General features: G+C 34.6%; 1 protein-coding gene across 2 annotated transcripts in view; it reads left to right on the top strand.

Moving 5' to 3' along the window:
- The window catches only part of LOC123815894 (UDP-glucuronosyltransferase 2A1), a 57620-nt gene that overhangs the window by 12722 nt on the left and 18767 nt on the right, over positions 1-26131 (top strand). Inside the window, exon 1 of one of the 2 annotated variants that reach the window (XM_045834599.1) lies at positions 22270-23015. The exons of the other annotated variant lie outside the window; for it this stretch is intronic. Coding sequence (XP_045690555.1) covers positions 22292-23015 — 724 coding nt within the window. The 5' untranslated portion in view covers positions 22270-22291. Of the gene's footprint in view, positions 1-22269; positions 23016-26131 lie in introns of those variants that run through there. 2 annotated transcript variants of the gene reach the window in all.

The following is a 26131-nucleotide window of genomic DNA, read 5'->3' as shown; positions in this document are numbered from 1 at the left end:
ATATCTCCATAATGTTTAATTTACAGTAGATATTTTAAAGGAGAAAAAATGTATTGGACTCTTTTCCCAGAAGAGCTATGTATTTTGGCTTGAATCTTTTTTTTTAACTTCCTTCCTAGTCTTTCTTTTGCTACTTCCTCTCCTTTCTTCATTTCTTTTTCCCCTTATTTTTAAATTTAACTTAATCTTGAATTTTTAGAACCTTTCAAATAACTGCTGACAGCATGACCTTTTCCAAGATGACCCCATGGGCCATATAACAACCACAGGCACAACATCCAAGGTGGAGTTCGTTGTGGGACATGCACAGTTCCCGGAGAGAGCTGCCACTCTTTTCTTTCTCTCCTTCTCAATGAAGGAGAGTAGAGGCTATAATTTTTATGGCTATAATCTTGAGTTGTATATTGTTAACCTAAAAATAAAAGGCCAAAGTGAGAGGCAACAGACATTTATTTGATATCAAGAAGAATAGTTATTCGGGAAGGACTGATTGATGCAGGAATCCAAACAGTTCCAAGTAGAAGACAAAGCCAAAGGGTATTAATGAGAAAGGGAAGGGGAGTAATGGTATTGGAGAGAACTTACTTAACAGAAAGTGTGAAAATCTCATAGGTAGCAGTAGTTGGTGCTACTGGCTTTCATTTGCTGACTAGATTACTCTGTTCCTCATAAAACCCATTGCAGAAACATGCACATTAGCTATTAATTCAAAAGAAATAACTAAATGCGAATAGAAGGAAAGCATTTCTATTGGTGCCAATAAGCTAACATAGTGACACTAAATCTAAACAATATTTTTAATTTTCAGCCCAGTAGTCATAATATCTGCTTTCTTGTTATACTTACAAATAGTTCTTTGGGACACAATGCTGCTTTAGGCCTAATCCAAAGGTTATTTTGCCCTGTTTTAATATTCCAAAGGTTTGAGGCATGAGATTACAGCTTTGACTCACCACTTTAAAGTGGAGATTATATATTTGTTAAAATAAGTCATTTGAGAACTTTGGTACTGGAGACTGAGCATGACTAAAACTTGTGGAAGAGTATGCAGTTCTGGGGGACATCTGCATGGTGGGGGTGAAAAAATAAATGTTCCTCCTTTCTATCTAAGTTCTTCTGGCTGGACTAATAATCAAATTAACAAGAATCAGATTAACAGCAGAAAATAACAAATTATTGTGTAGGTACATATTAGGTTTCCATAGATTATGAGAGTGAGGACAAATCAGGCAGTTGGGCTTATATGCCATGTTGTTCAAAAGGTAGGAGATAGAAAAGCAAATGTTTTGGTAGGTAATTTCTTTTTATTTTAAAGAGTTTATTTATTTTTAGAGAGGAGAAGTGAGGGAGAAGGAGACGGAGAGAAACATCAATGTGTAAGAGATACATGGATTAGTTGCCTGTTGCACACCCTCAACTAGGGACCTGGCCCACCACCCAGGCACGTGCTCTGACCGAGAATGGAACCAGCAAACTTTTGGTTAACAGGCTGGCATTCAATCTACTGAGCCACACTAGCCAGGGGTGGTAAATGAATGTTTGCTGAGCCATATTCAGCAGTAAGACACAGAGAAGACTTTGGTCAAAAGGGCCTTTTCCTCCCTATCACACACTAGTTATATTAAATTATAGTTATCTGTGGTGATGTCCCCCTTCCTGGAGCAGGTAGTCTATCTAAGCTCTTTTAGGCAGTTAGGGAGAAGTCAAAGGTTTTTTTTTTTCAGTCTCTCATTCTTAAAAATAGCCCGCTTAAAATAATTAATATCCCAAAGGCATATGTTAAGGTGGCAAACTCTGCCTCCCCATGGCACCAAAGCTCAGGTGCCTCAGTGAGAGAAACGAGAGGGGGTGATGACACAAAGTAAGATTCTCTTCCTACCATACCATATACAACCAACATTTATTACACACAGATGCTGTTCTGAATGGTATGCACTGTTTCATTCAGTGCTCTCAACTGTAGGAATTAGGCCCCACCATTCTCTCCCCGTTTTGTAATGAGAAAGCTGCATAACTTGCCTGAGGTTATAATCACAAAAGTGGGGAAACATTTCATGGTAGACCTGAGGCTAAAATGAAAGTCCTGGAAAGATAGTTTATATACACGAAAGCAAAGGGAAAAGTGTTTATCTAAATGTAAGCATTCAAAAGAAATAACTAAATGCTAATCAAGGAACTCAAAAAAAATTGAAGCCTCACTCATATGTGGCTAAAACTTTAAAGTTACACATGAGTTGATTACTCATATTCCTAAAACACTATAAATTTACAGGCTGGTTTCCAGGCTTGTGGCTGCTGGAACCACCTCCAGATCTGGAAGGCAATGAGAAATGAATCAGCACAGTCAAATCCTAGCCATTCTGTACAATGCTTAGGAGGCACACAGGAAGGAGAGACCTTCAAGTCAGGGCATGGCTTTGAGATGAAAATATGTAAGAACTAACTTCCTTACAAAAATGTTGCTTTAAGGATTTTCAATTCAAATGATAGCATTGTACATATTTTAAGAAATTTTCTTCTAATTTAATTTTAAAGGGATGAACTAAACATTCTTCTGCAAGTGTTATATATAAAATCTTATTAAATATGATTCTAGTACTTTATATCTGTTTTATTCCTCTTTGCAGTCCTCCCTTTAAAGTAAACAGATGGGAATAAAAATAAAAACTTGATTCAAAGTACAAGGACATTATTCTCACTGGTGAAAATTTTCTATGCTTAATCCACTTTGTATATAAAAGCAACTTATAATAAAGAAATACAACTTAAAGGGACTATATGTTTGACAAAGTGGCTTCGGCATGTATTACTTTCAGTTTAACCTAATTCTGAAAATATATAGTAAATTGGCAACACAGTGTATAAATAATAGTTATTATCACAGAGTACATAGATACCAGGCTTATCCCCTGCCTGTCTGTTTTTTTTTCTTTAATAGAGAACTGTATTTCTTTCTGTTGTTGAAATAATCATATTAGTGCACATAAGAATTTTAATTACATTGTTTTCCTTTTCATCTATAGATCAATTGACTTATGAATAAGTGTCACTGTTACACTAAACATTATTTTATTTGGAAAAAACTTACCTAATTATATTTTAAAAGTTTATTTACATCTGGAAAGAGCTACAGTAGGTTGGTTTCCAGAATGGGCATCATCATGCCTAAGAAATATGTCTTTCTGCTGGTTTTCAATTTGACTCTGACTGAAATTGTCCAAAGTGGAAATGTGCTAATTTGGCCAACGGATGGTAGCCATTGGTTAAATATTAAGATCATTCTAGAAGAATTGACTCAGAGAAATCACAGTGTGACTGTACTGACTTCATCAGCATCTCTATTTATCAACTCTTATCCTGATTCCTCTGTGAATTTTGAGGTAATACCTGTTTCCTTCATGAAGAGCAATATAGATTCCTTAATTGAACAGATGATAATGCTGTGGATAGACCATAGACCAACTCCTCTCACACTCTGGACTTTCTACAAAGAACTAGGAAAACTCCTAGATACTTTTTTTCAAATTAATTTACAAATCTGTGATGGAGTCCTCAACAACCCCAAGTTAATGTCAAGGCTTCAGAAAGGTGGTTTTGATGTGCTGGTAGCTGACCCAGTAACAATCTGTGGGGAACTGGTTGCTCTGAAATTAGGAATCCCATTTATGTACACATTGAGATTCTCTCCAGCCTCGACAGTGGAGAGACACTGTGGGAAAATCCCCGCACCTGCCTCCTATGTACCTGCAGCCTTGTCAGAGCTCACTGACCAGATGACCTTCAGTGAAAGGGTCAAAAATACCATATCTTATCCTCTGCAAGACTATATATTTCAGTCCTACTGGGGACAATGGAATTTGTATTACAGCAAAGTTCTAGGTAAGTCTCTACAATGTTCTCTTATTAATAACTCTTGATGACCTATTTATTTTTATTGTTAACAAAGCAAAAGGTTTTCCTCCCACTGCATATGACAAACTGAAGTAAATGTATTGATTATTTCTTCATACAAGTCCTAGAAGTAAATATACTTATTATATCTTCATACAAGTAAATATGCTGATTATATATTCATATAAGCCTTTGATCTTCATACAGGTCCTTCACACATTATCTTTGGATAAATTTCTTAAAAATGAAATGGTAGTATTATGTATGCCATTAATGCAGATAAACTTGTGCCTATTTAAGAAATAGCTTTTCAATGCATAAATGAATCTTCAAATATAAATAAAAGTACCTTCACTAGGATAAATTATGGCACTACCAAAAATACTTTGGCAAACATTTTGAATGATACTTGATTTACTTTCCCTCATTGGTTCTTCATTCTTTTCTTTGCATAAAACCTTTAAAAAACCTAGAATTGAATATGGGAAATTTGAGTTGTTGCCCCCCTCTGCCTCCCATTGTCTCTCCATTCTTAGACTCCTCTGAGTGTTTGGCTAGTATTGTCTTCAACTGAATTTTTCAGTGTTCTTTGGCAAGACTTGAGTCTCCTTGCCTTGCAGATTCCTTATGAGGATCAAACAAAATAATACAAACTGTCAAGGCCAGTTCTGATTGGCCATTTACTTCTCTTTCTGTCCTTTATGAGCCTTCTTTCCTTTATTTTCTTCCCTGAATGTTTTTTTCTCTAGATCTATCAGTAGTGTCAGGGGTATGAATTAATAGTTGATGCTATCAATGGTACTTTCTTACACAAAATATTGTGCTTTTATACAAATTTTGGCCTTCCTCTTTCTCCATTTCTTTTCCTTTCTCTCTTCCTCTTTTCCTTCACTTTTCTCCCTTCTTCCTTCCTCCTTTCCTTCCTTCCTTCCATCTTGTTTTCTTTGTGTAAAAAAAGTGTTTATTGAACAAAAACCCAGTATCCACAACTTTTATATGTACTGGGAATACAGCAATTAGCAAAACAGATCAAAATCTGTTCTACCCCCATAGAGCTTACATTCTAGTAAGAGGAGACAAATAATAAATAAAATAAATATGAAAAATAGATAGGATGTTAAAGTGTGACATATGCAATATAGTAGAGTAAGAAAACTGGATTGTTCTGGAAGTAGAATTATACTTTTAAATAGGATGGTCAGGAAAAGTCTCAAGTGAAAGGGCGTTCAAAGACCCTCAAGCAGTGATGGCAAGAGCCAAGACCCTCTGGAAGAAAAGCTCTTCAGGCATGAATAAGAACAAGCACAAAAACCTGTGGGAGGCCAAAGGTGCAGGAATATTTTTACTGTAACTTGATATTAATCTTATCTTTTACAAGTACAATTTGATATATATATATACAAATATATATATACACACACACTCATATACATATATGTGTGTGTGTTTTTCTTTTCTTCTTGCTAAAATATTCCTCATACAACTTTCCATCATTTAACCTTTAAAAGTTCTTGATAGAATTGGTCTAGAGGGAGGATATTGAACATATCACACATATAAATAAAATGTGCAAGTTAATTAAAATTTGCACATGCATTTAAAGATATGGTATTTAGAATTTTGAAAGTAACACCTGAAACATTTGAAAGTAATATTGTTTAAAATGCCACTTAACCATGTTTTCTTTATTTCTGAATTCCAAGTTTCATATGCCTCAAAAATACTTTTTTCTGTAAATTTAGATGTTAGCCACATGATTATTTTCTAAGACATCCAAAATTTTTTCAATAATAATTGTCACTCTCCATATATGTATCCCACACTGATTATTGAAGGTACTAAATAAAATGATAGTCTATATGCCTTAAGTAAGGGGATTACAAAAGGTAAGATTGTGAAGGGTCTTGAGATTCTGGGTTTAAGTTCCACCTGCTAACTGTGTGATCTCAGGCGATGACGTGAAAAATTATATAATGTATGAAAAAACATGTTCTCACCTTCTCATTTTCAAAGGACAATATGTTTCAGAACTCTTCAGAAATAGATCTTGAGAAATACACGTTGAGAAATTAAGTGTATTATTTACTTAAATCCTTCCTACTCCTCATGTTACTAATCCTATGTGAACAAATAGCACCTTAAGTATTTTATTTCAAAGTGAAGTATGATTGTCACAAAGAACTGGTATAATCCAATTTGTCTTTTGTTTTCCATTCATTTTTTAAAGTATTAAGCCCACAGGGTAACTATAAACTGATACTGAAATAGGATAGGTACTTTATATTTGATATTTATTATCTTTGAAAACAGGAAATATAATAATGTACGATTTTAGTCGAGTTTCCATTTCAATGGCTGTTCTTCAATTCCATGGGAAAAAGACCAGAAAAATAGCATGATTAACAGTGGCAAAGAAAAACTTCAAATATCTGTATTTAAGGAAAAAACAAGGAAATGTCTAATCCTACTTGTTAAAAATCCTGTTTTATTTGTCAGGGAAGAGGTCCTAAACTTTATAGATGAAACAAACGAAGATGATTATCAACTCAATTTTAAAAATGCTTCTAACACCTAGTAAAACAGGAATATTTAAGAATATGACAATCATTGCTATTCCTTTCCAGGAGTAAATCTATTAACAAATCTCACCCAGGTCCAGTGTCCTGAAGGACACCTTTAAATTACACTAAGCCTGATTTCTCCTCCAACCCTTGAACTGAGAGATATGCTGTACAAAGTGTAGATAATGTGGGTAGTGTTTAGGACCAGCCTGTGCGGCAGCTGTAGGGAGGACAATGGTATCAATGCTATAGTGAAAATAGATAAACAGGTAAGGCAACTTGGATGACCCCATTTTGCCCGTGTCTTGGTTTCCCAGTCTTTCTCTATCTTTCCCCAGGCACTGCAGATCAGAAGAACAGAAAGCTTAGTACTAACTGAAGTACCACTTGGTCAGTGTAGTCTGCTTTTACCTGTCAACACTATGTTGGTTCTAAGTTGCTTTCTCTTTCCATCTATGTTAGAAAGATTTCCTAGAATTAATGCTACCTTTTTTTCTAGCCCATGGAAAAAATATAAGCCTCTATATATTTCCTCCCTAACCCATTTGCCTAGAACTGGGGTAGATTACTCACAATATATATATATTATTTATATTTCATGTCTGGTTCCCTCTTGGAGCCCAGTATTTTGTTTGTTAGTTTTTCTGTGTCCTATCCCATTCAAGGCTCCATTCCCAACCTCCGTCCTTTTCTGGAAAACTTGAATCTCTCTGTTAATCTTCCATGAGGAGCCTTCTAATTCCTTGTCACATGCAGCTTTGGTGTGGTCAGGGATGAGGTGTTCTTAAATTTCCTGCAAGCTTTCTTTTGAAGTAAAACATAAATCAAACATTTCAGCTCACTGAAGTTTCACAGTGTGAACCCACCCATGCAACCAGCACTCAAATCCAGAAATGAAATAGTACAACCCACAACTCCTCTTCATTCCTCATACCAACCCCTATGACTCTCATCTTAGGGTGAGCACTTTCTTAACTTCTAATGCCATAGATTAATTTTGTCTGATTTTAAACTTTATATAAATGAATGGCACATTATATAGTCTTTTATATTTTGCTAATTTTACTTATCATCATGTTTATTATATTTGTCCAAGTTATTACATATAGATATAGTTTTTTCATTCTCATAGTTATGTAGAGTCTATTGAACTAATAAACCACAATTTACTTATCCATTCTACTGTTGACGGACATTTAGACTCTTTTGGTGTTAGCTATTTATGATAAACATCACTATAAACATTTGTGTACATGTCTTTTGGTAAAGATACATGTGCCATACTATTGGGTATATTCATAAGAGTGAAATTACTAGGTTATAGCATATACCTATCTAGCTCTAACAGGTACTGCTAAAATCTAGTTTCCCAAGTGCTTGTACCAGTTAATAACCCCACCAGTCATTCACTGGAATTCTAGTTGTTCTCCATTATTTCCAACAATTGGAAATTTTTTAAATTTTAACCATGATTTTGATAGATAGTATTATCCCATTTTTTATTATTAAGTGTTAATTGGCCAATGGCTTAAAAAGTGAATAAATATACAGTATGATTTGTCTTGTCAAATGTATATACCTCTGTCACTAACACATCTATCAATCTGTTGGGTCCCTCTCTGACAAAACTACTCCCCAGACTTTTTCAGATACTTGTTAGACAGAATAACTCCTGAAAACTAATAACTAAGTTTTCGGGTTTTTTTACTTCTGGGTTTTTGGGGTTTTTTTGCATTTTAAAATTCATCCTCTAGTTATTTTCATTATAAAAGTGACATGATTGTATTGTCATTCATGTTCCTTTTGTGATCCACCAAGAATTCCTGGCCTAGTTCTCTATTCCATGATTCTGTGACTAATTAATGTCTATGATAATTGTGCCATCTTTACTGTTAAGGAATAGGCATTCTAACTAAACATCTAATTGGTATCAAGCACTTTGATAGATACATTGCATTTATTATTGCTAATCCACACCCAAAAACCTCCAAGAACTCTTATTATCTACCTTTTAGACACAATGCATTAGAAACTTGGAAAGATTAAATAATAGCAGAGTCCAGAAAATATGGAATTGAACAAGATAAGAACCTAAAAGTATTTAACCTACAACATAAAAAATGTATGGTTTCCAGGAATAAGCCATTCCATAACTTCCAGGATTTGAATTTTAGAAGTCATAGACAAGGAAGAGAAAGAAGCAAGGCTGTACAGCTCCCTCCCACCCTTTACTTGGCAATCTAGTGTGGCTTCTACTAGTATTCTCTCATCCAACCATCCCAAGGATACTGCTGTGACATCCTCTTAACTTGACATGGTTTGTTTTGCAAGTTAAAAATCTTTTGAATACTTTGGTATGAGTTGTCTGCACTCTCATAGAAGAATGTATGGTCCTGAATTTGCAGAAATTTGCCTTTTACAAGGCTGCATCCTCAGAGGAAAGCATGTAAGGCCCAGGTGCCTTTGGCCTCTCCTGCTTGTTTACATTGCCATAGAAATTTAGAAATTCAGAAGGTCCTTGAGTAATGTTGTTTCATTCAGTGTTGTTCTGTCCTAAAGTTGATGAGAAAAAAATTTTACATTCCCAGAAGGGGCCACTGTCTGCCCATTCTCCCCTAATCTGCATGGACTTTCCTCCCACATCCCAAACATGAGCAGGTTAGGTGAATTGGTACATCTCAACTGTCCCAGTCTAAGTGAGGTGTGTGTGTGTACCAGTACATCCTGCGGCAGAGGGCTCTCCTGTCCAAGGCGTGTCTCTGCTCTGTGACCAGAGCTGTAGTGATAAATTCCAGCCACCATGACCTTGATTGGAATAAGGAGATTGGAAATAATTATCTTACTTGTTTATATTAATCTTTCTTAAATGGATGTATAACTCACATTTATTTCAATGTTTAATATTAAGAGCATTTTGGGCCTTCATTTAGAAGATATTTTTATGTTTTTGTGACCAGAAATATGCACAGAACTTTTGTTTATATCAATTAGCCTATGGTAAAATTGTTTCCATTATACATCATTGCAATTAAAGTCAGTTTCCAATAACCTACTGATGAAGTTAAGTGACTTACTGTACTCTTAACTAGCTCCCAAGGAGAGAAAGAATTATTGTTATTTTTCTTATAGTTAAGTGAAGATACTTAGTTTAAACTGACACTTTTTATTGAGTCTTTGCTTCAAAAATATAGTTGCTTTTCATTTTTAAAAATCATCTTTTGTGTCTTTTAGAGTGTTCACCAATGTTTCTAATACAGGTTTTGCACATTTGTTAATTTTAGCCAATTTGTTTTGGTGTTGTTGTCATTATTTATTGAGTTATAATTGACAGATAATATAGTACAGGTTTAAGGTGTACAAAGTAATGATTTAATATATGAATATAATGTGAAATGATCACCAAAATAAGATTAGTTAAAACATCCAACATCTCATGTGGTTACAGTTGTTTGTGTGTGGTGAGAACTTTTAAAAGCTACTCACATAGTAACTTTCAAAGATACTATACATATTGTTAAATATAGCCACCATGTTGTACATGACACCTCCAGAACTTACTTATTTTATAACTGGAAGTTTATACCTCTTCACCACCTTCACCCATTTCTACCACCCCACATGCCCCATTCAAGGAAACCAACTTTCTAGTCTTTGTTTCTATAAATTTGGCTTTTTTTTTAGATTTCACACATAAGTGAGATCATAATATTTGTCTTTCTCTGTTTCATTTTGCATAGCATATGGTCCCCAAGGTTTATCTATGTTGTTGCAGATGGCAGGATTGCCTTCTTTTTATGGATGATTTATATTTCATTGTGGATGTATACCAATTCTTTATTCTTTACTGAATTCTTTATTCATTCACTCATTGATAAGCACTTAGGTTGTTTCCATGCCTTAGCTATTGTTAATAATACTGCAATGAACATGGGAACACTGAGCTTTTGTCTTTTTGATAATAACTATTATAACAAGTGTGGGGTGATATTTTATTTTGCTTTTGATTTGCATTTCTCTAATGATTAGAGATGTCCTCTTTTTCATGAACCTGTTGGCCACTCTATGACTTCTTTGGAAAAATACATATTTAAGTCCTACAATCATACTTAGTTGGGTTATTTGATTTCTTCTTTTGCTGTTGAATTGTATGAATTCTTTACATATATTGAATAGTAACACCTTTTCAGATATGTGGTTTCAAATACTTTATCCCATTCTTTAAGTTTCTTATTTGTTTTGATGAACATTTCTTTTACTGTCCAGCATTTTAGTTTGATGTAATTCCACTTATTTATTTTTGTTTTAGTTGTTTGTGTTTTGGGTGTCATATCCAACAAATTATTGCCAAGGCAAATATCAAGGAGATTTCCTATGTTTTCTCCTAGGAGTTTTATGGTTTTGGTCCATACATTTGTTTTTAATTCATTTCAAAGTAATTTTTTTTCAATAATATAAACGAGGAATTCAATTTCATTCTTTTGCGTGTGAATATTCAGTTTTCCCAACACCATTTGTTGAAGGGGCAGCTTGTTGAAGTTTTCTGTTGAGTATGTTGGTTCACTTGTCAAATGTTTGTTGACTACATGTTTATTTCTGACCTCCCAGTTATGTCCCATTGGTCTATGCATCTGTTTTTATACCAGTATTATGCTGTTTTGATTACTATTGCTTTGTAATATAGTTTGAAATTAGGATGTGTTATGCCGTCAGCTTTGATCTTCTTTCTCAGGTTTGCTTTCACCATTCAGGGTCTGTTGTGATTTCATATATGTTTTAGAATGTTTTCTATTTCTGTAAAGAAAGCCATTGAAATCTTTTTAAACTTAATCTTTATTCTATTTTCCATTACCTCTTAGTCCCCTTATATCTTTCTACACCCCACAATCACCACACTGTTGTCCATGTCCATGACATTGGAATCTTACTTAATAGGGATTTCTTTGAATGTCTACATTGCTTTTTCTGGTATAAATATTTTAACACTACTAATTCTTACAATCCATAAACATAAGATACCTTTCCATTTATTTGTGTTTTTTTAAATTTCTCTAATTTTTTAATTTTTTTCCAGAGCTTTCCCTACTTTGGTTAAAATTTATTCCTAAGTATTTTATTATTTTTGGTGCTACAGTAAATGGGAAAATTTTTTATTTATTTTTCAGCTATTTTATTTTTAGTTCATAGAAATGCAACTGAGTAGTGCAGCTACGACTTTAGTAAATTCATTTATTAGTGCAATTGATTTTTGGTGGAGTCTTGTATTTTCTATATATAAGATCATGTCATCTTCAAAGAGAGATAATTTTGCTTCTTCCTTTCTGATTCATATTACATTTTATTTATTTTTCTTGCCTGACTGCTCAACTTAGGACTTTTAGTACAATGTTGAATAGGAGTGGTAAGAGTGGGCATGAATAAAAAATATATAATAAAGATTATACATTTAAAAAAGAAAAAAAGTTTTCAGTCTTTCACCATTGAGTATGATATTATCTGGGGGCTTTTTGATATATTTTTGTATAACATCTTGGTCTGGGCAATTCATTGCAAAGGAATCTTTGGCTATTTCTATATTTCCTAAAATTTAGGAGTTATCTCTCTACTTCTGTTAATTAGAGTTAATTTTTAGATAGAATAGATAGGTAGAACATATAATTTTAGCTATCTTTAAGTTGTAAAATATATTATTTAGAGTTCTGAGAATTATCTTTTAAAGTCTTCTTTATATCTACTGTCTTTACATTTTTTGTTGTTTTCTATTATGAATTCTCTCACTTTTCTTATATTCACTCACATGTTAGTCATGTTCTACATTCACCCTTGTCTTGATTGTTTACCTTGCTTTGGCAAGTGTGACTTTAGTGAATGGAATACAAGAAGTCTATTAAAAATTAAAGCTTACTCTCACTGCTTTGTGATCCATTTGTTTTGTGATTTAATTTATCTGGCGTACTAAATGGTGCGGTACACATAGTCCCCAAGATCTTCACCCACAAAGATATTAGCCAGATTACTGCAAAACATTGCTGCAAATTATGCCCCTTAAGATCAAGTAGCCCTCTGTGATCCATATTTACATGACCATGAACTAGATCAGCCCAGAACAATTCTGCTTATTTTCATCCGAATTGTGAGCAGAACCATGAGCTAAATAGAACATTATTTTAAGACAATAAGGCTTTGGGAAGTTTGTCATTCCATAATATAAATCTAATAAAAAAGACTTCTAACTTGACTTACTCTATTTGTTAAATCCTAGAACTCTACCTTGCTTTCATGTCTATATAAGCACTTTCTTTTCTGCACATTAGTAAGCAGTGCCATGCTACGGATGTCTAACTGGCTTTCTGTGGTTAAAAAGTAAAGTAAAAAAATTCTTCAGTAGCATTAACCTCTCCTGTGGTGTAAATTCTCCTACCTGGACTAAGTTCACGCTACTGGTACTATAATAGCCATCTTTGAAAAACTCCTAAATATTAACAACAAACTCTCATGAACCTGAGGTAGTCAATCCCAGATAACCTCTGGCAGATCCAGTTACAACATCAGCCTTGATTGATTTATGTCAAAGTTCATGAACGCAAGTTTTATTATACAGGACAATTTTCTCTCCAACACATTTTGCAGATTAATATCTGGGCCTATAAATATTAGACCCATATATTTCATAATATAACAAATATAAGCATATATTTTTTTTTTTGCTTAGCAAAACAGAAGCTACTCTCTTGAAGATATCTACCCCCCAAGAGGAATCTTGGGGAATAAATAAATGCAATACTCTGCAGTTCATTTTTGATAGGTACAGTATGTCCCATCTCCACTCTGTATATTATCAATATATGCACTTTAATATACATCATTTCTCACTCTTTAGGCATCCATCAATGCCCATATTCACCCTATTTTCCTCCCTTCACTTGATGGGTTGAAACACACATCAATGTCACTAATTTGGGTTAAGACCCTTAACCTCATAAAGTCCTCTACATTTCTTAGGAAACTTCTACTCATGCCTTATAACACATTCATGTTTTTAAAACAGGCATCTTGTTTTCTAAATCTCTCTCAATCAGTCTCCTTGCACCATATCTTGAGTACCTTCTAACTACTTGTTGCCATTAGATATATTCAACATATATAATCATAATCAACTTATTTCTTTTAAACTACTCTAATTAAAAATTCTGTTTTTATTCACAGAAAGCTAAGTAAGTTTCTCTTTATTTCATGTATATTCTTTGAAAATATACCTTTCTGGTTCAAAAAATACATTCTGTAATGCCACACAATCTCCACTTTCACTTCACCTAGTACAAACTTGGATGCTCATAGTGTAAAGAAAAGAATTTTCATTTCAAAGAAATCATCTCATTTATTGCACCTGTTAAACTCCACTTCTTTGTGTGTTATTCTTGATATTTAGTCCACCTTTTCAAACACAGCCAGCTACGTAAAAAGCAACCTTTAACTTTCATTCTTTTTAAAATTATTTTATTGTTGTACAATTATAGTTGTCTGCATTTACCCCGTACCACTGCCTTCCCCACTGACCCAGCCATCCCCACCTCCCTTCCCTGCTTCCACCCCCACACTTGGTTTTGTCCATGTGTCCTTTACAATTGTTCCTGAAAACCTTTCCCCCACTCCCCCATCATTCCCTCTCACCTCCCCTCTTGTTGCTGTCAAATTGTTCTTAATTTCTATGTCTCTGGTTATATTTTCCTTGCTTGTTTCTTTTGTTGATTAGGTTCCACTTAAAGGTGAGATCATATGATATTTGCCCTTACTGCCTGGCTTATTTCACTTAGCATAATGTTCTCCAGTTCTATCCATGCTGCCGCAAAGGGTAAGAGCTCTTTCTTTCTTACTGCTGCATAGAAAGATTGTGTAAATGTACCATTTAATGATGGGCACCTAGGTTGCTTCCAACACTTGGCTATTGTAAATTGTGCTGCTACGAACATTGAGGTGCATAGGTTCTTTTGGATTGGTGTTTCAGGGTTCTTAGGATATAATCCCAGCAGTGGAATTGCTGGGTCAAAAGACAGTTCCATTTTTAGTTTTCTAACTTTCATTCTTAATTCATATTTCCATACTAAGCATTATATTTTTCTTGTATGTCCATTTTTATTGATTTTATGATCATATTAATACTATTGATCAAAATAATAGTATGAATTATGTTATATTTGGAAATGTGGAAATGTCACTCTGCTATTTCTCAATATTGATGTCTACATGGTGTATTTATGATGACCTACCTTTTGATGCAATCTTCAGTTTTGTATTAAAATCTATTATGATTTAATCTTCCACGGAAGCATTTTTCTAAACATTCAGATTATTCTGATGGTTTATTCACCTTGGAATTGCTTCTGTGAGAAGCCCTTGAAGCCAAGGTCAAAGTTTCTTCAAAGAAGCCTTTCTAATTTGAATTTTAGTTGGAAATCCATATGACAGCTGACTGTGTTAAGAATTTTAAAGGAAAATTGCCAAGTGAAAACCGGCAATTATCTTTACTGTAAACTTCTGTGTAAAGGAATTAATTTGTACAGGTGAGCAGAGATCTTAGAAATCTAGCATTACATGAACTTATGTGTGGGGTGGAGAGTTTGCCAAGTCTTCAGATTTTCCTACTCTCCTATTCCTGTTACATGCTCTTTTTTGAAGAAATAAGTCAAGTTTTAGTGAAAGCTTGTACATCAGAATTTCAGTTTTTACTTTGTTTAAGGAGTCTGCTGATTTTTTATTTTCTCAGCAAGTGTAAAAAAAGGGGGGAGGAGGGAAATGATGTTATATTTCATCCAGAATTTTAAATATTTCAGTGTGACATAAATAAAAACATGCCTACCCTTCTAAAAGTATTCAAAATAATCCTCTACATAACCTACATTCTATCTTAGTTTTCTCATGCAGTAAAATAAATGAGGGATATTTCTCTAATAACACATTTTTAGGTCAGTATCTGAGCTGTGTTATGTATCACTCTGTTCTTTAGCTTTGTTTGTACTGTTTATAAAATATCATGAACCTTATCCTATGGTCAGTAGATAACTTTATCAGCTTTTCTTTTATCTTATCACTTCTGGGTTATTTATCTTGTATAAAAGGACTTTCATACTCTAGGAGTATAATGTTACATCAATTTTCTTCTAGTGGATTTACGGCCTTGTTGATTCTTCTTATTTCTGATTCTTATTTGGTCTTTGCTTTCTACCAGTTTCCACCAGAACTTATTCAAAGCCTAGTTATGCAACAGAGTACTTCTCTCCAATCCTTGACCCTAGATTTACCTTTGTATCTCCTAAACAAATCCACTCTGGACTTTTGTTTTATAGCAAAACAGAAACACTCTCAAGGAATTTAAAATTTCAATAATATTGTCTCTTTCAAATTATTGAATTTAATATAATTTTATAACTGAATATAACCCTTGATATAACTTGAAACAGAAATATATTAATATTCTCTCTTACTTCCAAATGACACTTTTTAACCTGCTAACCATCATTCTTAAAGACTTACTTAAAGCATCATTTCTTCATTTCCATCCTCTACCAAGCAACCTCCATCATGAGATTTGCCCCTCCTCAGTTCATCTCTGCCATCTAAGATCCATCTCACTTACAGGTGTCCAATAAGTGTTGGCTTAACTGAATTATTTTCTGTAATAGCATCTAAACTCATTTTGAATTGTAATAGCATCTTACCTATCTCTTTATTCTATGTGCTTTATATAGAATCTGGCCCATGTTAAATGCTAAAACTGCTTTCTAAAAGTATGAAACCCTAAAGGATTTGAAGAGGAATTGGTTTGAGTAGGTGGATGATTGGACACAAAATCTCTACTTCTATATTTATCACCTCCTTGAAATTCATGAGCTAAATTGATATCTCCACAGACTTGTACAATCATTAATTCATACACTGCAGGTCACAAATCTTCCCATAGCTACTCCTTCTTTAGTGTTTCATAGTTTTTGCAAAAGTCATTATCACACTGGGGTTGCTTGAGTTATAAACTGAAAACTTTATTTTTTAGCTACTGGTCACCTCTTCTCATCAGTCATAAGACTTTCATTCTATGTTTTTTACTCACAAACCAGTATTATATTCTCCCGGAGGCTCTTATCAAATCTTGCCTTCTTAATATTTATTTTTAACCTGTTAACATAAAAATAAAAAGTCAAAGTAAGAGGCAACAAGTATTTATTTGAGATATTTTTTAAAATTGAAATCTGAGAGCATAGGGTCAGGAAGAAACCCAAACTGTGTCGCAATTACGAGGTGAGGAAAATGAACTTTTGTGATAAAGGTAAAGGAAATAATTACATGAATAGAAAAGAGAATTTTATTGGTGTTAATAAACTAAGTTATTCTTTAGCTATACATGACTGGTTACTGATTAAGAATCTCCCAAGGACTCCAAGATGGTGACTGAGTAGGTAGATATTATACACACTCTTCCAGGCCAAAACTAGAATTATAACTAAAATATAGAGCAATCAACTTGAATAACAAACTGAAGACTAGCAGAAAAGAATCCTCATAACCAAGGATTTACAGAAGAAGCCACATTGAGATTGGAAGGAAGGGCAGAGATGAGAAAGGAGCTGGCCCCACTCCCAAGGAATATCTCAGCTGCAGGGGATTCCTCCTAAAGCACGAGTTCTCAACTCCAAGGCAGCCTTCCCATCCCAGAGTTCCACAGCCAGAGAGAGGTAGCCATACAATATCTGACTGTGAAAATCAGCAAAGATTCTGCTTTTGAAGGAGAGACAAGAGTCTGCCAGAGACACAGGCACCTTCTTAAAGGGCCAATGCACAAAATCTCACTCATAGCTATTCATCCTGGGCTCTGGTGGAGGGAAGGCAGAGCAGACTACAGTCATATGAGAAGCACTGAGGCTGGGGAGAGAGCTGGAGGAATAGCAGCCAAGATCGCTATGCTGAGTTCCTCTCCCACACTGCAAATGTCATCTTTCTCGGGTGGAACATTCCCCTCCTTACAGCATCAGCCTGGGAAAATGCAATAACCCTAATCTCTGGACTCCCTGTTGTCTGACCCTGTAGATCTTGTGCCCCACTGAGGAGTCAGCTGGCTGTCCCAGGGTGTAGAGGTCTGGGCAGGTTCATGGGATGTCAGTGACAGAGTGGTGTGTCTTTGGGCAGGAGCCATTTCCACTACTTTCACATGAACTTGGCTGGTGCATCCTTTACCATGGGAGATCTGCTAGCTCCACTCTCTGAGCTCTTGTCAGCCCCACCCTCCCAAATCCTGGTGGTTCCACCTGCTGAAGTCTGTGCAGAATTCAGGACAGGCTGAGTCATGAGGCTCTGGGGCAAAGCCACTCCCCTTACTTGTCCTGAAGCCTAATCAAAGCCTCTTCCTCACAGGAAATCCATTAGCCCCAACATCCCAGTTCTCAGTCTTTCCTTGCTGAGATTGAGCTCTGGGCATAATCTGGGCCAGAATGAGTTGTGTGCAGAGCCCTCCCTTTACTTGGCCAAATCATGATCTGTTTGGGTATGGTAAACTCTGCTGGCCTCACCCTGACAACTCCCTGAGACCTCACTGCACCATAAATGTATATGATTACCCAACAGGTGGCAACTAGACTGGTATATAATGGAGCATTTGTTGAGTGGCCTCAAACACATCACTGGTACCAAATTTGAACCAGTATGAATCTGGTGAACACCATTTGCCCTAACCAGTGACTCACTGAGAACCTACCTCAAAAACCCAAGTGCTGTTTGACTTAGTCACTGTTTTTTCAGTGACTAAGTGGAACAAGCAACCTGCAGGCAGAGGCAGGCAGTCAGAGGTGGATTTCAGGGTACCTTAAGACTTTTGTTGACTGGTTCCTAGACCTGGTTCTGATAAATGCCAGCCTTGGTCCTTTATACACACAACCAAGCCCAACAGAGCAGACACAAATTATGGATCTAACATATCCAACGAGGTTATCATATAAAATTGGAAAGGAAATAGTTTCCCAGACAAGAAAAAACTAAAAGAGTTAGTTACCACCCAAACAGTATTACAAGAAACATTAAAGGGTCTTCTTTAAGAAAGAGAAGGAGGTGAAGGAGAAAAAGAAGGAAGAGAAGGAGAAAGAGAAGAAAAGAGGAATATAATTAAGAGAATAAAATGGCAAAAAATACATACCTATCAATAATCACTTTAAATGTAAATGCTATCAAAAGGTATAGGGTAGCTGAGTGGATAAGAAAACAAGACCCCTATATATGCTGTCTACAAGATATCACCTCACTATGAAAGATACACACAGACTAAAAGTAAGTGTATAAAAATGATATTTCATACAAATAAATTTTTAAAAGCTGAGATAGTAATACATATAACTAACAAAATAGACTTTAAAATAAAGGTTATAACAAGAGACAAAGAAGGACACTGCATAATGATAAAGGGAGCAATCCAACAAGAGTATATAACCTTTATAAACATTTATACATCCAACATAGGAACACCTAAATATGTCAAGCAAATCTTGATGGACATAAAGGGAGAGATTGATAATTATATTGTCACAGTAAAGGATTTCAACACCCTATTGACATCAATAGATAGATCTTCCAAACATAAAATTAACAAAAACCATGGTCTTAAATGACATAATAGATCAAATGGTTTAACTGATATTTTCAGAGCATTTTACCCCAAAGCAGTAGATTATACATTCTTTTCAAGTGCACATGGAACATTTTCAAGGATAACTAATATAGTAGAACATAAAACAAGCCTCAGTAAATTTAAAAACATTAAAATAATATTTATTAAGCATTTTCTGTAACCATAATGGTATGACACTAAAAATCAATTACCAGAAAAAAACTAAAATACACACAAAAACATGGAGGCTAAATAACATGTTATTAATCAATTAATGGGTTGAAGCCCTGGCTGATGTAGCCCAGTGGATTGAGTGCTGGCCTGTGAATCAAAGTGTCATGGGTTCAATTCCCATTCAGGACACATTCCTGTGTTGTGGGCCAGGGTAGGGGGGCCTCAAGAGACAACCACACATTAATGTTTCTCTATCTCTCTTTCTCCCCCACTTTAGAGAGGAGTCTCTAAAATAAATAAGATCTTAAAGAAAAAGAAATGCAGAAAACAGTTAATGGGTTGAGAATGAGATCAAAGAAGAAATCAAAAGATATCTTGAAACAAATGAAAGTGAAAACACGATGACCCAAAATCTATGGGATACAACAAAAGAGTCCTAAGAGGGAAATTTGTAGCATTACTGGGTTATCTCAAAAAAAATCTCAAAAAAAAAAAAAAACAATCTAACTTTAGCCCTGGCTCGTGTAGCTCAGTGGATTGAACTCAGGCCTTCAAACCAAATGATCCCTGGTTCAATTCCCAGCCAGGGCACATGCCTAGGTTGTGGGCCAGGTCCCCAGTCGGGGACACACAAGAGGCAACCACCCATTGATGATTCTCTCCCCTCTTTCTCCTTTCCTTCCCCATCTCTAAAAGTAAATAAATAAAATATTTCAAAAAAAAAGAATTAACTAGTGTTTTAATTAGTTAAATTAGTTAATTAGTTAATTAGCTAAAAAACCATCTAACTTTACACTTAAAATAAGTAAAAGAATTAGAATGAGAACAACAAACAAAGCCCAAATTAAATAAAAGAAATAATAAAGATCAGAACAGAAGTAAACAAAATAAAGTTTAAAAACAAAAAAAAATCAATGAAACCAAAAGCTAGTCCTTTGAAAAGATAAGTAAGGTTGGCGTACTCTTAGCTAGACTCATGAAGAAAAAAAGAGAGAGGACCCAACTAAAGTCAGAAATGCACCAAAGAAATACAAAGGATTGTAAGAAACTATTATAAACAATTATATGCCATCAAATAGGACAATCTGGATGAAATGGATAAATTCCTACAAGTACAAATCTTCCAAAACTAAATCAAGAAGAATCAAAACATGTGAATAGAAAGATTACAACTAATGAAATTTAAGCAGTAATCAAAAACACCCAACAAACAAAAGTCATGGAATGGATGGCTTCACAAGTTGAATTTTACCAAACATTCATAGAAGTAACACCTACCCTCAAACTATTCCAAAATTTTCAAGAGGAGGGAAGACTTCCTAGCTCATTTTAAGAGGCCAGTATTATTCTAATTATAAAACCAGGTAAACACAATACAAAGAAGGATAATTATAGGACAATAATTCCTGCTGAACAGAAATGCTAAATTCCTCAACAAAATATTAGTAAACCAGATCCAGTGCTTAGTGAAATAAATCAGTCAGAGAAAGACTAGTATTATATGATTTCACTTATATGTGGACTCTAATTAACAAAATTAATTAACAAACGATATAGAACCAGACGCATAGACACAGAGAACAAACTTCAGCTGTCAGAGGGGAAGGGGCTTGGCAGGCTGGTTGAAAAAAGTTAAGGATTAAGGAAAAAAAAAACAAAAAACCTCATAGATATAGACAACAGTAGGGTGATTGCCAGAGGGAAAAGTAGGTGGGAGAGGTAAAAGAGGACAAATGGGGGATAAATGGTGATGGAAGGAGACTTGATTTGGGGTGGAGAACACACAATACAATATACAGATGATGTACATTGTACATCATAAAACTTATATAAGTTTGTTAACTAATGTAACTTCAATAAATTTAATTTATAAAATTCAAAAACCCCACAAAACTATAAACACTTACCCCCCAAAATGGCCATAATTATCAGTTCTTGTTGTCAGGATATATGCTTCCTGATAGTTTTGTAAACTGTTGTCTATAAGACTATGTTTGGCTCAGTCCAAAGGTATTTTTGTTCAGTTCAAGCATTCCAAAGAATTCAAGGAGCAAGATGTGCAAGGCCTTTCCTCTGGGATGGTGGCTCCAACTCTATTTTGAAGAAGCTATTTATATAAAATTTTTCACACCTTAAACATTTTTTTCTCTACTACTAAACTCCTATTTAGATGCTAGAATTATATTATTAAAAGGTACATATGATTATATTCTGAACTTGATTTGAAAAATTGAGTAGTCCTCATTTCATGAAGGTCAAAACTGAACCCAAAGTATATCATTCAAGGTTCTCTATAATGTCTTCTTTTAATTAATGTTTTTTGTATACTGTGTAAACCTCCACTCTATACAAACTGAACTGAAAGCTCTGTACTTAAATGCCCACGATTTCCATATAGTCATTCTTTCTCTCCTTTTCTTCTTTTTACCTTCAAAAACTTCTGTCTCTCACCTTTGTGTCTGGGCTTAGCTGAAATGCCTCCTCCAACTTGAACCTTTGTCTAATTGTCTTCACATTGGAATAACAGTATCTTCTGCTGCCCTGAAACACTATACCTCTGTATAATATGTAGTATAGTCTTCTTGTCATTATGTAATGCATGTGTCTTATCTACATACTAGCAATGCTAGCATGTAACCAGTTTTATGACAAAACTCACTGTTTCCCCAAATTATCAATCACCTTGTTCCATACGATATATCATATTATTTACTGAACATACTTAAATGAGTTACTCTATTGTATTTAAAAATTGTCAAATAAAAATATTTTCTCTTTTAACATATTTGAAACAAACTCTAAGAATGCTGCAAACATTTCCTACAAAATGTTTAAATAATATTTTGTATCTCCTCCTGAACAAATATCATGCAGCACTATGCCCAGTGAACAGTGACAAAGTTCTCTACATGTGTCACTAACAAAGGAAATTAATTTTTAACCTTACATATAAATTGCCACTTCACCTCTGTGCCCAGCAAATATTCAGCCTCTGCAGAGCAGTGTGTGAAAGAACTCTGTCATGGTGTCTGAGAAGTGGATTTCAGCAGTTTTGCTGCTGCAGCTCTGCTGCACTGGCTGTGGATTCTGTGGGAAGGTCCTGGTATGGCCTTGTGACATGAGCCACTGGCTCAATCTAAAGATTATTCTGGAAAAACTCACAGAAAGGGGCCATGAGGTGACTGTGTTGGTTTCTCCAGACTCTATCATCATTGACTACAGCAAGCCTTCCACGCTGAACTTTGAGGTGATACCTATGCCTCATGACAAAGAGGTTGCTGCAAATACATTAAATGACTTTTTAGATTTGGCTACTAATGTCATGCCAAAATTGTCACGCTTGCAGGCAGCAATGAAATTGCAAGAATTTATTCTTCAAGTGAGTGGAAATTTAAAATTTCTGTGTGAGAGTATAGTCTACAACCAGTCAATCATGAAGAAACTCCGGGAAACCAACTATGACATAATGGTTATAGACCCTGTGATGCCCTGTGGAGAGCTGATAGCTGAGTTGCTGGAAGTCCCTTTTGTGTACACACTGAGGTTCTTTATGGGTGGCACTGTGGAGAAGTACTGTGGAAAACTTCCAGCTCCACCTTCCTATGTGCCTGTTGTCATGGGGGCACTACCAGACAGAATGACTTTTATGGAAAGGGTGAAAAATTTAATGTTTTCCATTTTCTTTGACTTCTGGCTCCACCCATATGACATTCAGCTTTGGGACCAATTTTACAGTGAAGTATTAGGTAAGCAGTTGCTTTTCATTCTAAAGTAGGTATTAAAAGAAACTTAGAACATTTAAGAAAACTCTGGGAAAATGGAATAACTGTATTTTAAGACATTTTCAGTTTTTAACTGGAAATTCAGTTTTAACTGGAAATTGAATTTTAACTTGAATTAAAACTAATTTCCAGTTAAAAGTCTATCATTTGTAGCAGCAAACTATTATCAATATGAATGGGCAAGGGGAAGCAAGAAATATCTTATTGTGGTTACTTTTTCATTACAGTCATCTAATCATTTTGCGAGATACCTTGATATTTAATGGATTGTTATCAAAACAAAAAATATATAGAAAACATACTAATAAACGTTAATCTAATGGAAAATGCATTTTTTGTCAGATGTATGATATCATAAATAAACATCATACACTGAATTTATAGTGGAGGAGGTTTGACTTCTTACCTGTAAAAAGAGCATAATGTTTGTTGTTTAATAGTAAGATGATTTCACTTTCCTTGACTCCATCAGTAAACTAAAGCTTGAGGTGTATTAACTCTGGGATTAAATTTGGAATGTATTTTACTTTGAATTTTGGTGCACAAATTTTGAGAATTATAGATCGTTACTTTCAAAATTTGTATCATTCTTTTGTTGGACCAGAGTAACTGTTATTCTTGTCTCTCTCATAAATTTATGATAAAACTTCAGTAAGTCCTATGCAAACTGTTTTATAATAGCTAGTCATAATGAAAAGTTTCCTAGGATGTTTTATACATCTTGTAGGAGTATTGTACAGGAACCTGAATAAAATAATTAAAACTCGAAAAGACATTAAAGTTTGAGTTTTTGAAAGATAACATTTTTTACCTCACTAATCACATATACTGTATATATTTTGATTGCTTGATCTTTTAAATAAAAATAGCTTTGCTGTGCAATTTTCACATGTAATGTTCTCATCTAATTCCATCAACTGAGCTTGGCTTCTGCTTCAACTACTTTTGAGAACCAATAAGGAACATGAATTAACAAAGAAAACATTGCACTAAGTATTAGGAATATTAACTAATTTAACTCCTGCTTATATTAGTTTACCAGAGCTGCCATAGCTAAATACTATAGACTAGGTGATATAAATATAAGAAATTTATTTTCTCACAGTTCTTGAAACTAGTAGTACAAGACTAAGGTGTAGTTAAGGCCAATTTCTCTGAGGCCTGTCTCCCTGACTTATAGATGACTACCTTCTTGCTATGTCCTCTCATCGTCTTTCCTCTGTGCGTGAACAAACCTAGTGTCTCTTCCTCTTCTTATAGGAGACCAGTCACCTTGAATTAGGTCCCACTCTAATGACCTCATTTAACCTTAGTTACTTCTTTAAGGGACCTATCTTCAAATGCAGTTAGACTTCAACATATGAATGGTAGAGGAATACAACTTAGTCCATAATACTAATTTTCCAACAAATAATTTTTTCACAGAACTGATATTTAAAGAAACTTACCTTAGAAATCCTTAGCTTTACATATGACTTGAATTTATGTTCTATTTATTTCACAGTAAACAATTTAACAATCAATAAGCACTATCTGGGTGCAGGCAGTGTGTTAAGCGCTATGGATTCAAAGTAAATAAGACCTGATCTTAGACTCAGTTCTACCATTAAGAAGTAAATGCAAAACATAGAACTGTAAACATATTCTCTATTTAGTGATATTTTTCTAGTTCCAATTAATAACTTTGTAGAGATGTTTGTCATATTATGCATTAATAGAGAAAAGATATAGGGTTTTGTATATAAAATATTGCAGAATAAATGTAGTCCTTAGAATGATAACAAATTTTAACTATCATTTTTAGCAGGTTTTTCTTTTGCTGTAAGTACCTTCATTGGTTTCATTCTGTGTTTGCTCATATTCTCTATTAGATAATTCTGAATGTACTATGATTATAATTTGTCTTGATGTTATAATAAAAATAACTGATAAAATGGCTAAAAAGTTCAAATGGAACAAATACATATAATTAATGATAACTGGCTTAATATTTCTCCTACATAAGCATGATAAACTTGTGTTTGCATCATTATATTATCTATGTTATTATACATTAGTATATATATAACTAATAAGACATATATATATATATGTCTTTTTTTTCTTTCTTTTAACCAATAGGAACAATTACAAAACATTCAGTTTTGGCTCTTTTTACACCTATTATAGATTTGACATCTTTCCTTAGAACATTCCAAAATCTACATTGTTGTTTTTAGTAACTTAGAAATATTGATTTGAATGGATGTATCAAGTCATTGAACTAGCTTAATGATAAAAGCTAGTTGAGTTGTTCCAACTCAGGTATTACAAGAAATGTTTCACTAAACTTATTGTACTTATGAGCCTTCTCTGGAATACCTCCCGAAAGGCCTTGCCTGTAGTTGTACTTGAGGTATCACTCTTCAGAAGTATGTCCATGGTAGTTTTCTTGTTTGTTTTTCATCACTGATTTGCTTATAGCAGATAATGTAACATGAACATTCCTCTCTATTAATGAAAACCTTTTGATATTCGGGGTCCATGTTTTCAAAACTTTTTAAGGAGTTTCTTGAAGTCTGAAAAGGCTTCTGCTAAAACCCTTCACTGTGAATTTTCTTAGGAGTTTTCTTCTTTTCCTTCTCCTGGAGTTCCCTTTTCTCTTGCCTCTTCCTCAGATATGGGCTTCTGTTCCAGTTCCAACAACTCCTTATTAAGCAGTTTGTAACAGAAGGCAGGTCCAGCTGCCTGCCGCTATGAAAGCCAATACTCGAGGCAGGTGCTGATGTAATGGACAGTGCTTTATTTGCAGATGCTGGCCATCTGGAAGATCGGGGACTCACACCTCAAAGCCCATCTCCTAGAAGATGGGGGACTCATGTCACAAAGCCCATTTCTTCATCTCAGTGCAGGCAGAAGTTTTCATATGGAGGGAGAAGGGACCAGAACAAAGAGATCAAGGGAGGAGGTGCAAAGGTCTCTACATGCACACCAGCACAACCTATTCTGATAAAGCAAGGTGTGCATCATCCTGGTTTAGTCATCCTGGCTTCACGTCTTCCTGACTTCACATCATCCTGGCTACATGGTAGAAAGTCAGC

The sequence above is a fragment of the Phyllostomus hastatus genome, unplaced genomic scaffold (assembly GCF_019186645.2).
Source record: "Phyllostomus hastatus isolate PE091 unplaced genomic scaffold, TTU_PhHast_1.1 phas_contig_196, whole genome shotgun sequence".
In the NCBI taxonomy this organism is placed as follows: domain Eukaryota; kingdom Metazoa; phylum Chordata; class Mammalia; order Chiroptera; family Phyllostomidae; genus Phyllostomus; species Phyllostomus hastatus.
This window is presented reverse-complemented; position numbering and strand designations above follow the sequence as displayed.